At 51.1% G+C, this 12994-nt stretch overlaps 1 protein-coding gene across 2 annotated transcripts in view; it reads right to left on the bottom strand.

Annotated features, from left to right (window-relative positions):
• The window catches only part of LOC119899870 (son of sevenless homolog 1-like), a 58410-nt gene that overhangs the window by 23845 nt on the left and 21571 nt on the right, over positions 1–12994 (bottom strand). For both annotated transcript variants that reach the window (XM_038714681.1, XM_038714682.1), the window contains exons 12-18: positions 12113–12194; positions 11480–11596; positions 8213–8316; positions 5237–5459; positions 5034–5153; positions 4521–4683; positions 3669–3786 (exon numbers count right to left, since the gene is read on the bottom strand). In XM_038714681.1, coding sequence (XP_038570609.1) covers positions 3669–3786; positions 4521–4683; positions 5034–5153; positions 5237–5459; positions 8213–8316; positions 11480–11596; positions 12113–12194 — 927 coding nt within the window. The remainder of the gene's footprint in view (positions 1–3668; positions 3787–4520; positions 4684–5033; positions 5154–5236; positions 5460–8212; positions 8317–11479; positions 11597–12112; positions 12195–12994) is intronic.

The following is a 12994-nucleotide window of genomic DNA, read 5'->3' as shown; positions in this document are numbered from 1 at the left end:
ACAGGTAACAGGTGACAGCAAACAGGTGACAGAAGACAGGTGACAGCAGACAGCAAACAGGTGACAGCAGACAAGTGACAGCAGACAGGTGACAGGTGACAGGTAACAGGTGACAGGTAACAGGTGACAGCAGACAGGTGAGAGGTGACAGCAGATAAGTGACAGCAGACAGGTAACAGGTGACAGCAGACAGCAAACAGGTGACAGCAGACAAGTGACAGCAGACAGGTGACAGGTGACAGGTAACAGGTGACAGCAGACAGGTGACAGCAGACAGGTGACAGCAAACAGGTGACAGCAGACAGGTAACAGCAGACAGGTAACAGCAGACAGGTAACAGCAGACAGGTAACAGGTGACAGCAGACAAGTGACAGCAGACAAGTGACAGCAGACAGGTGACAGCAGACAGGTGACAGCAGACAGGTAACAGCAGACAGGTAACAGCAGACAGGTAACAGCAGACAGGTAACAGGTGACAGCAGACAAGTGACAGCAGACAAGTGACAGCAGACAGGTAACAGCAAACAGGTGACAGGTAACAGCAAACAGGTGACAGGTGACAGCAGACAGGTAACAGCAAACAGGTAACAGGTGACAGCAGACAGGTAACAGCAAACAGGTAACAGGTGACAGCAAACAGGTGACAGAAGACAGGTGACAGCAGACAGGTAACAGGTGACAGCAGACAGGTAACAGCAAACAGGTAACAGGTGACAGCAAACAGGTGACAGGTGACAGCAAACAGGTGACAGGTGACAGCAGACAGGTAACAGCAAACAGGTGACAGCAGACAGGTAACAGGTGACAGCAGACAGGTAACAGCAAACAGGTAACAGCAGATAAGTGACAGCAGACAGGTGACAGCAGACAGGTAACAGGTGACAGCAGACAGGTGACAGGTGACAGCAGACAGGTGACAGCAGACAGGTGACAGCAGACAGGTGACAGGTGACAGCAGACAGGTGACAGCAAACAGGTGACAGCAGACAGGTGACAGCAAACAGGTAACAGCAAACAGGTAACAGCAAACAGGTAACAGCAAACAGGTAACAGCAAACAGGTAACAGCAGACAGGTAACAGCAGACAGGTAACAGGTGACAGCAGACAGGTAACAGCAAACATGTGACAGGTGACAGCAGACAGGTAACAGCAAACAGGTGACAGGTGACAGCAGACAGGTAACAGCAAACAGGTAACAGGTGACAGCAGACAGGTGACAGCAAACAGATAACAGGTGACAGCAAACAGGTGACAGGTGACAGCAGACAGGTGACAGCAGACAGCAAACAGGTGACAGCAGACAAGTGACAGCAGACAGGTGACAGGTGACAGGTAACAGGTGACAGGTAACAGGTAACAGGTGACAGCAGACAGGTGACAGGTGACAGCAGATAAGTGACAGCAGACAGGTAACAGGTGACAGCAGACAGCAAACAGGTGACAGCAGACAAGTGACAGCAGACAGGTGACAGGTGACAGGTAACAGGTGACAGCAGACAGGTGACAGCAAACAGGTGACAGCAGACAGGTAACAGCAAACAGGTGACAGCAGACAGGTAACAGCAAACAGGTGACAGCAGACAGGTAACAGGTGACGGGGGATAAGTGACAGCAGACAGGTAACAGCAAAAAGGTAACAGCAGATAAGTGACAGCAGACAGGTGACAGCAAACAGGTAACAGGTGACAGCAGACAGGTGACAGCAGACAGGTAACAGGTGACAGCAGACAGGTGACAGGTGACAGCAGACAGGTAACAGCAAACAGGTGACAGCAGACAGGTAACAGCAAACAGGTGACAGCAGACAGGTAACAGCAAACAGGTGACAGCAGACAGGTAACAGGTGACGGGGATAAGTGACAGCAGACAGGTAACAGCAAACAGGTAACAGCAGATAAGTGACAGCAGACAGGTGACAGCAAACAGGTAACAGGTGACAGCAGACAGGTGACAGCAGACAGGTAACAGGTGACAGCAGACAGGTGACAGCAGACAGGTGACAGCAGACAGGTGACAGGTGACAGCAGACAGGTGACAGCAAACAGGTGACAGCAGACAGGTAACAGCAGACAGGTAACAGCAGACAGGTAACAGCAGACAGGTAACAGCAGACAGGTAACAGGTGACAGCAGACAAGTGACAGCAGACAGGTAACAGCAAACAGGTGACAGGTAACAGCAAACAGGTGACAGGTGACAGCAGACAGGTAACAGCAAACAGGTAACAGGTGACAGCAGACAGGTAACAGCAAACAGGTAACAGGTGACAGCAAACAGGTGACAGAAGACAGGTGACAGCAGACAGCAAACAGGTGACAGCAGACAAGTGACAGCAGACAGGTGACAGGTGACAGGTAACAGGTGACAGGTAACAGGTGACAGCAGACAGGTGACAGGTGACAGCAGATAAGTGACAGCAGACAGGTAACAGGTGACAGCAGACAGCAAACAGGTGACAGCAGACAAGTGACAGCAGACAGGTGACAGGTGACAGGTAACAGGTGACAGCAGACAGGTGACAGCAGACAGGTGACAGCAAACAGGTGACAGCAGACAGGTAACAGCAGACAGGTAACAGCAGACAGGTAACAGCAGACAGGTAACAGGTGACAGCAGACAAGTGACAGCAGACAAGTGACAGCAGACAGGTGACAGCAAACAGGTGACAGCAAACAGGTAACAGCAGACAGGTAACAGCAGACAGGTAACAGCAGACAGGTAACAGGTGACAGCAGACAAGTGACAGCAGACAAGTGACAGCAGACAAGTGACAGCAGACAGGTAACAGCAAACAGGTGACAGGTGACAGCAGACAGGTAACAGCAAACAGGTAACAGGTGACAGCAAACAGGTGACAGAAGACAGGTGACAGCAGACAGGTAACAGGTGACAGCAGACAGGTAACAGCAAACAGGTAACAGGTGACAGCAAACAGGTGACAGGTGACAGCAGACAGGTAACAGCAAACAGGTAACAGGTGACAGCAGACAGGTAACAGCAAACAGGTAACAGGTGACAGCAAACAGGTGACAGAAGACAGGTGACAGCAGACAGCAAACAGGTGACAGCAGACAAGTGACAGCAGACAGGTGACAGGTGACAGGTGACAGGTAACAGGTGACAGGTAACAGGTGACAGCAGACAGGTGACAGGTGACAGCAGATAAGTGACAGCAGACAGGTAACAGGTGACAGCAGACAGCAAACAGGTGACAGCAGACAAGTGACAGCAGACAGGTGACAGGTGACAGGTAACAGGTGACAGCAGACAGGTGACAGCAGACAGGTAACAGGTGACAGCAGACAGCAAACAGGTGACAGCAGATAAGTGACAGTAGACAGGTGACAGCAGACAGGTGACAGCAGACAGCAAACAGGTGACAGCAGATAAGTGACAGTAGACAGGTGACAGCAGACAGGTGACAGGTGACAGGTAACAGGTGACAGCAGACAGGTGACAGCAGACAGGTAACAGGTGACAGCAGATAAGTGACAGTAGACAGGTGACAGCAGACAAGTGACAGTAGACAGGTGACAGCAGACAGGTGACAGGTAACAGGTGACAGCAGACAGGTAAAAGGGGACAGGTAACAGGTGACAGGTAACAGGTGACAGGTGACAGCAGACAGGTGACAGCAGACAGGTGACAGCAGACTGGTGGAGCGTACCGAAGAAGGGCACACAGGGGGGGTTGATGGAGCGCAGCTTGGCCAGGTACTTCTTGTAGTGGTCTTCGCTCAGCTCGTGGGCTTCCTCCAGGATCTTTCTCTGTCGACTCGGGATTTGCTGGAAACAGAAGACTCAGTTAGTGTTCTGCTCTAGCAGAGTAAATTCCTGTGAATAAAGAACTGTTTGAGATGATGAAACAGAGAGGACAGGGAGATTGGTGTTTACTTGAGTGACATCAGTCCCTCACCTCATGCGTTCCTTTCAGCACAGTGTTTCCCATGCATTGATTCATTTGCGGCGACCCGCCACACCATCGCCGCTGACCACCACACATTGATTTTTTTACTATGTATCAGAATCAAAAATTTAAAGATTCGCTCGGCCCCTCCCATCGCTCGCTCCCTCCCTCCATCACAAACATTAGCCGCTTTTACGCTGCCGTATAATATGGCGGCTCGCTGTGCTGTAAAGGTAAGGAGCCAGAAAGGGTTGATGTATGTGTGGCTGCTGGTGTCGCGTTAACGTTACATGTAACGGCCTTTTTCAACGCCGCTGGTTCCAGAAAGCCATGTCGCCACGTGAAAGAACACATGGTTGCATGATTATGCGGCATACGTTGGTTCAGAAGCCTGGAAGAATGAGCAGATGCTGTTTACTGGCGGATAAGCGTTTATTCTGGGATCTCTTAACACAACAAAAAAAACAGCAAGCTGCCCGCGTGTGAGTAGCCTAGGAAGCATTCATGTTAGAATACAGCTGGGAGGTCCAGGTCACAGCTGCTCTACGGTCTACAGGACTGGTCCCTGGACCTGAACATCTATTAAACCAGAAGCTGAAGTCACAAATGTTACCTCAAAGGTGTGGTCCAGTCTGTAGACCGGAGATGAGTTCATGGCACTGACCACCTCCAGAACGCCGTTGAAGTTGTTGAGTTCCTGAAAAACCTGCAGGATCTCAATGATCCGGGATACAACAGCAACTCGTTCCTCCAGGTTCTCCGTTTCTACGATACACCTGCAGAGAACACACACACACACACACCTCAGAACTAGGTCTGAACCAGGTCAGGCAGGTGAAGCAGGTTAAAACCCCTGCAGATTTCTCTGTAAGTCCACCACGGCTGGCTTTCACAAAGAACCCTGTCCCTGGACCGGATCCTTCTGATCTGTGTAAGGAAACATCTGTAGTCTGTGATGCTGTATTTACTGTCGTCTTAATGAGAGTTTCAGCTGGTTAAATAAAGATAGAAGAGGGACCTGGACTTCGGGTGAGCCGGGTTTACCCGTACATCTCTCAGTGAATACACTAGGTTTATTGGTTGGTGCTCTGTCTGTGATGGTTTGTGGGTCAGAACCAGGTCTTACTTTTCAAACCACAGGGTGAGGTTGGTGGTGTGTCGGATCATCCTCAGCAGGTTGGGTGAGTGAATCTCTTTGTCCTCTTTGGTCCAGACGCTGCCGACCAGCTCCGACGGCTGCACCGCCCTGCAGGACACCAGATACACAACACAGGTCAGATGGGAGTGTGTGGCAGGTGTGTGGCAGGTGTGTGACCTCCAGTGTGTTACCTGTAGAAGTCTGACTCGAGCAGGGTGAGCTGGCGGGCGATCTCAATGGGGTGCAGAGTCATGAGGTCGAACTGGTCTATGTTTCCTGGTTTACAGATGTGCCACTCAAAAGGAGGAGGAGAGTTCTGGAAGGTGATGCTGTGACTGGGCACGCTCACCTGAACCTGCTTCTTCCTCTGGATGATTTTAGTGATTGACTCCACCCACTTCCTCATCGCCTTACCTGCAGCACACGACATAAATGAGGTTACAAACCCAGCTAGTAAGCAGGGACTGGTCCTGGACCAGGGACCATGTTGAGTTTAAACCAGGTACAGGTCCATCAGGTTTTTAATGATAGCAGTAATAACAGAGTATGGACAGGCGCATACCCCTGACTGACGACTGAAAGGCGCATACCTCTGACTGACGACTGACAAGCGTGTACACCTCTGACTGGCGGGCGCGTACCTCTGACTGACGACTGACAGGCGCATACCTCTGACTAACGACTGACAGGCTTACTGACAGGCGCATACCTCTGACTGACGACTGACAGGCGGATACCTCTGACTGACGACTGACAGGCGGATACCTCTGACTGACGACTGACAGGCTTACTGACAGGCGCATACCTCTGACTGACGACTGACAGGCGGATACCTCTGACTGACGACTGACAGGCGGATACCTCTGACTGACGACTGACAGGCGCATACCCCTGACTGACAGGCTTACTGACAGGCGCATACCCCTGACTGACAGGCTTACTGACAGGCGCATACCTCTGACTCACAGGCTTACTGACTGACAGGCTTACTGACAGGCGCATACCTCTGACTGACAGGCTTACTGACAGGCGCATACCTCTGACTGACGACTGACAAGCGTGTACACCTCTGACTGGCGGGCGCGTACCTCTGACTGTCAGGCGTTCAGACAGGAATTCAGACAGGCACGTACCTCTGACTGACGCCTGACAGGCGCGTACCTCTGACTGACGCCTGACAGGCGCGTACACCTCTGACTGACGCCTGACAGGCGCATTCCTCTGACTGACGCCTGACAGGCGCGTTCCTCTGACTGACAGGCGTTCAGACAGGAATTCAGACAGGCGCGTACCTCTGACTGATGACTGACAGGCGCGTACACATCTGACTGATGACTGACAGGCGCGTACACATCTGACTGATGACTGACAGGCGCGTACACATCTGACTGACGACTGACAGGCGCGTACACATCTGACTGACGACTGACAGGCGCGTACACATCTGACTGACGACTGACAGGCGCGTACACATCTGACTGACGACTGACAGGCGTTCTGACAGGTGCGTTCCTCTGACTGACAACTGACAGGCGTACTGAAAGGCGCATACTTCTGACTGACGCCTGACAGGCGTTCTGACAGGCGCGTACCTCTGACTGACGCCTGACAGGCGCGTTCCTCTGACTGACAGGCGTTCAGACAGGAATTCAGACAGGCGCGTACACATCTGACTGACGACTGACAGGCGCGTACACATCTGACTGACGACTGACAGGCGCGTACACATCTGACTGACGACTGACAGGCGCGTACACATCTGACTGACGACTGACAGGCGTTCTGACAGGTGCGTTCCTCTGACTGACGACTGACAGGCGTACTGACAGGTGCGTTCCTCTGACTGACGACTGACAGGCTTACTGACAGGTGCGTTCCTCTGACTGACAGGCTTACTGACAGGCGCATACCCCTGACTGACAGGCTTACTGACAGGCGCATACCTCTGACTCACAGGCTTACTGACAGGCGCATACCCCTGACTGACAGGCTTACTGACAGGCGCATACCCCTGACTGACAGGCTTACTGACAGGCGCATACCCCTGACTGACAGGCTTACTGACAGGCGCATACCTCTGACTGACAGGCTTACTGACAGGCGCATACCTCTGACTGACGACTGACAGGCGCATACCTCTGACTGACGACTGACAGGCGCATACCTCTGACTGACGACTGACAGGCGCATACCTCTGACTGACGACTGACAAGCGTGTACACCTCTGACTGGCGGGCGCGTACCTCTGACTGTCAGGCGTTCAGACAGGAATTCAGACAGGCGCGTACCTCTGACTGACACCTGACAGGCGTACTGACAGGCGCGTTCCTCTGACTGACGCCTGACAGGCGCGTTCCTCTGACTGACAGGCGTTCAGACAGGAATTCAGACAGGCGCGTACACATCTGACTGATGACTGACAGGCGCGTACACATCTGACTGACGACTGACAGGCGCGTACACATCTGACTGACGACTGACAGGCGTACTGAAAGGCGCATACTTCTGACTGACGCCTGACAGGCGCGTACCTCTGACTGACGCCTGACAGGCGTTCTGACAGGCGCGTACCTCTGACTGACGCCTGACAGGCGCGTACCTCTGACTGACGCCTGACAGGCGTACTAACAGGCACGTTCCTCTGACTGACAGGCGTACTGACAGGCGCGTACCTCTGACTGACGCCTGACAGGCGCGTACCTCTGACTGATGCCTGACAGGCGCGTACCTCTGACTGATGCCTGACAGGCGCGTACCTCTGACTGACGCCTGACAGGCGTACTGACAGGCGCGTTCCTCTGACTGACGCCTGACAGGCGCGTACCTCTGACTGACGCCTGACAGGCGTACTAACAGGCACGTTCCTCTGACTGACAGGCGTACTGACAGGCACGTACCTCTGACTGACGCCTGACAGGCGCGTACCTCTGACTGATGCCTGACAGGCGCGTACCTCTGACTGACGCCTGACAGGCGTACTGACAGGCGCGTTCCTCTGACTGACGCCTGACAGGCGAGTACCTCTGACTGATGACTGACAGGCATACTGACGGGCGCGTACCTCTGACTGACAGGCGTACTGACAGGCGTACACCTCTGACTGATGACTGACAGGCATACTGACGGGCGCGTACCTCTGACTGACAGGCGTACTGACGGGCGCGTACCTCTGACTGAGGCGATGAACTCCTCCAGTCGTCCCAGCAGGTGAGCGTCTCTCTCGAAGTCGTAGAAGTGATGCTCCACCCAGTGACGACACACATTCAGCACTCTGCAGGAGGGGGAGGAGTTATCACAGGTCACATGGATCAACGACATCATCAGTCTAACTTGATGTTGAGTTTAAAAAATCGTCGCTAGGAACTGAAACCTGGATTTTCTCTCTAACTGGAACCAGACGAGCGAATTCTTTCCAGGAAACTGAAGACTGATTAAAAACACTGTGTCAAAGCTCAAACAACTTGAAAGTCGAAACCAGGAAACACAACCAGTTTAACTCCAAGACTCGTCCTGACGAGTCCTAAACGTCTCAGAGTAGTCAAAGACGTGTTAGGTCCTGGTCTGAGAGATGTTTAGGACTCGTCAGGTCCTGGTCTGAGAGACGTTTAGGACTCGTCAGGTACTGGTTTAAGAGAAGTCAAAGACGTATTAGGTCCTGGTCTGAGAGAAGTCAAAGACTCGTCAGGTCCTGGTCTAAGAGAAGTCAAAGACTCGTCAGGTCCTGGTCTAAGAGAAGTCAAGTCCTGGTCTGAGAGACGTTTAAGACTCATAAGGTCCTGGTCTGAGAGACGTTTAAGACTCATAAGGTCCTGGTCTGAGAGACGTTTAGGACTCGTCAGGTACTGGTCTGAGAGACATTTAACACTCATCAGGTCCTAGTCTGAGAGACGTTTAGGACTCATCAGGTCCTGGTGTAAGAGAAGTCAAAGACTCGTCAGGTCCTGGTCTGAAAGATGTTTAGGACTCATCAGGTCCTGGTCTGAGAGACATTTAAGACTAGTCAGGGCCTGGTTTAAAAGAACTCAAAGACGTTTTAGGTCTTGGTCTGAGAGACGTCAAGTCCTGGTCTGAGAGAAGTCAAGGACTCGTCAGGTCCTGGTCTAAGAGATGTTTAAGACTCATCAGGTCCTGGTCTGAGAGACGTTTGAGACTCGTCAGGTCCTGGTGTAAGAGAAGTCAAAGACTCGTCAGGTCCTGGTCTGAGAGACGTTTAAGACTCATCCGGTCCTGGTCTGAGAGACATTTAAGACTAGTCAGGGCCTGGTTTAAAAGAACTCAAAGACGTTTTAGGTCTTGGTCTGAGAGACGTCAAGTCCTGGTCTGAGAGAAGTCAAGGACTCGTCAGGTCCTGGTCTAAGAGACGTTTAGGACTCGTCAGGTCCTGGTCTGAGAGACGTCAAGAACTCCTGCTAGGTCCTGGTCTGAGAGACGTCAAGTCCTGGTCTGAGAGAAGTCAAGGACTCGTCAGGTCCTGGTCTAAGAGATGTTTAGGACTCGTCAGGTCCTGGTCTGGGAGACGTCAAGTCCTGGTCTGAGAGACGTTTAAGACTCATCAGGTCCTGGTCTGAGAGACGTCAAGGACTCCTGTTAGGTCCTGGTCTGAGAGAAGTCAAGGACTCCTGTTAGGTCCTGGTCTAAGAGAAGTCAAATACGTGTTAGGTCCTGGTCTAAGAGACTTTTAAGACTCGTCAGGTCCTGGTCTGAAAGATGTTTAGGACTTGTCAGATCCTGGTCTGAGAGACATCAAGTCCTGGTCTGAAAGACGTTTAAGACTCGTCAGGTCTTGGTCTGAAAGACGTTTAGAACACGTCAGATCCTGGTCTGAGAGACGTCAAGTCCTGGTCTGAGAGAAGTCAAGGACTCGTCAGGTCCTGGTCTAAGAGAAGTCAAAGACGTGTTAGGTCCTGGTCTAAGAGAAGTCAAAAACGTGTTAGGTCCTGGTCTAAGAGACATTTAGGACTCGTCAGGCCCTGGTGTGAGAGACGTTTAGGACTCGTCAGGTCCTGGTCTGGGAGACGTCAAGTCCTGGTCTGAGAGACGTTTAAGACACGTCAGGTCCTGGTCTGAGAGAAGTCAAGGACTCGTCAGGTCCTGGTCTAAGAGACGTTTAAGACTCATCAGGTCCTGGTCTAAGAGACGTTTAAGACTCATCAGGTCCTTGTCTAAGAGACGTTTAAGACTCATCAAGTCCTGGTCTGAGAGACGTTTAAGACACGTCAGGTCCTGGTCTGAGAGAAGTCAAGGACTCGTCAGGTCCTGGTCTAAGAGACGTTTAAGACTCATCAAGTCCTGGTCTGAGAGACGTTTAAGACACGTCAGGTCCTGGTCTGAGAGAAGTCAAGGACTCGTCAGGTCCTGGTCTGAGAGAAGTCAAGGACTCGTCAGGTCCTGGTCTAAGAGACGTTTAACACTCATCAGGTCCTGGTCTGAGAGACGTTTAGGACTCGTCAGGTCCTAGTCTGAGAGAAGTCAAGGACTCGTCAGGTCCTAGTCTTAGAGACGTTTAAGACTCATCAGGTCCTGGTCTGAGAGAAGTCAAGTCCTGGTCTGAGAGACGTTTAGGACTCGTCAGGTCCTGGTCTAAGAGACGTTTAACACTCATCAGGTCCTGGTCTGAGAGACGTTTAGGACTCGTCAGGTCCTGGTCTAAGAGACGTTTAACACTCATCAGGTCCTAGTCTGAGAGACGTTTAGGACTCGTCAGGTCCTAGTCTGAGAGACGTTTAGGACTCGTCAGGTCCTAGTCTGAGAGAAGTCAAGGACTCGTCAGGTCCTAGTCTTAGAGACGTTTAAGACTCATCAGGTCCTGGTCTGAGAGAATTCAAGTCCTGGTCTGAGAGACGTTTAACACTCATCAGGTCCTGGTCTGAGAGACGTCAAGTCCTGGTCTGAAAGATGTTTAGGACTTGTCAGGTCTTGGTCTGAAAGACGTTTAGAACTCGTCAGATCCTGGTCTGAGAGACGTCAAGTCCTGGTCTGAAAGACGTTAAAAACTCATCAGGTCCTGGTCTGAGAGAAGTCAAGGACTCCTGTTAGGTCCTGGTCTGAGAGAAGTCAAGGACTCCTGTTAGGTCCTGGTCTGAGAGAAGTCAAGGACTCCTGTTAGGTCCTGGTAATTAGGACTCTTCAGGTTTAGAAAATATTTCTAATGAAGTCTGTTGATGACATTTTGTCTGACAGGTCACCTCTCAGCCAATCACAGGGGTGTAACGGTTCAGAAACAGAGACCAAATCCGCAATCTAACGTCCATGTTCTAGAGTCGCTGTTCCGTCTTTCTGCTGTACCCAAAACGTACCGACAGTGAATTCTGTGTACCGTTACACCCCTAGTTGACGTAGTGAGTAGGGCCATTCATGGCCCGTGATGTCACCATGATGTCAGAGGAAACCGAGTGGGACATCAGGTCCTGGGTCAGTCAGTTAGCAGTCTCTACCTGAGCTGTACCGGCTGAACAAACTCTTTCCGGAAGCGTTTGAGTTCAGCACTGAGCGGCTGCTCTCCTCCCTCCATCTGATCCGCCTCGCTGGGCCTCGGCTCCGGGATCTCGAATCTGAACACAACAACATGGCAGACCTGGGATCAGCACTTGGCTCACAGCTTCAGCAGAGACAGAGAAGAGATGAAGGGATGTCAGACTGGTCCTGCCCAGGAGGAGCTGGGACAGGAAAACTACTCTTCTACAGGATTTATGAACCGGAAGACTCACAGCAGACAGGAACAGAGCAGCGTCTCCTTGTGGGCACCACATCTTCATGTTTCATGCTTGTTAAACCCTCTTATCATGAATCCTCCATGCTTTGTCCGCGTCATTTAAAACCTTACAGTTGGTCTACAAAGCACTTCCTGGACTGGCTCCTCCTTACCTGTCTGGCCTTTCTCTTTGTTTATCAGCTGATTCTGGGAAAACTGTGTGACCTCCATGATAACAGTTACACAGCCTATCAGTGAATTATTATGTGAAGAAATAAAATCAAAGTATTAAAAAATTGGATTTCTGGTCTAAATCCTCTAAAACTGTATTGAAGCGGTCTGATTGGTCCTTGTGTTGTCCGACAGGTGAGCTCACCTCTCCATGAGCAGGTCCAGCAGCTCCTGAGGTTTACAGAAAGACCTATAGGTGGTCAGAAATGTTCGGACAAAGTTTGGATCTGGAGGAAACAGAAACAGGAAGCAGACTGACGGTCAATAATCACTGTGATCAGACAAAAGAGGACAACAAAAACACGAAGGATTTATTTCCGATGAGGATCATCACTGATTTCATATGAGCCAGATTAAAATGTCCTTCTGAAAGACAGAAGGAGCATATCAAGTCTCACCTAGTCCTCTTACTAAACACCAGAGTGACATCACGCCTCACCTGGCCCCGTTAATAAACACCTGAGTGACATCACTTCTCACCTAGTCCTCTTAATAAACACCTGAGTGACATCACTTCTCACCTAGTCCTCTTACTAAACACCTGAGTGACATCACTTCTCACCTAGTCCTCTTAATAAACACCTGAGTGACATCGCACCTCACCTGGTCCTCTTACTAAACACCTGAGTGACATCACTTCTCACCTAGTCCTCTTAATAAACACCTGAGTGACATCACTTCTCACCTGGTCCTCTTACTAAACACCTGAGTGACATCACTTCTCACCTAGTCCTCTTAATAAACACCTGAGTGACATCGCACCTCACCTGGTCCTCTTACTAAACACCTGAGTGACATCACTTCTCACCTAGTCCTCTTAATAAACACCTGAGTGACATCACTTCTCACCTGGTCCTCTTACTAAACACCTGAGTGACATCGCACCTCACCTGGTCCTCTTACTAAACACCTGAGTGACATCACTTCTCACCTGGTCCTCTTACTAAACACCTGAGTGACATCACTTCTCACCTAGTCCTCTTAATAAACACCTGAGTAACATCGCACCTCACCTGGTCCTCTTAAT

The sequence above is a fragment of the Micropterus salmoides genome, unplaced genomic scaffold, assembly GCF_014851395.1.
Source record: "Micropterus salmoides isolate LMB-PRFRI ecotype aquatic unplaced genomic scaffold, ASM1485139v1 Ms_hic_scaffold_12, whole genome shotgun sequence".
Taxonomy (NCBI): Eukaryota; Metazoa; Chordata; class Actinopteri; order Centrarchiformes; family Centrarchidae; genus Micropterus; species Micropterus salmoides.
The sequence above is the reverse complement of the archived record's forward strand: the minus strand, read 5'-3'. Positions and strand labels throughout refer to the sequence as shown.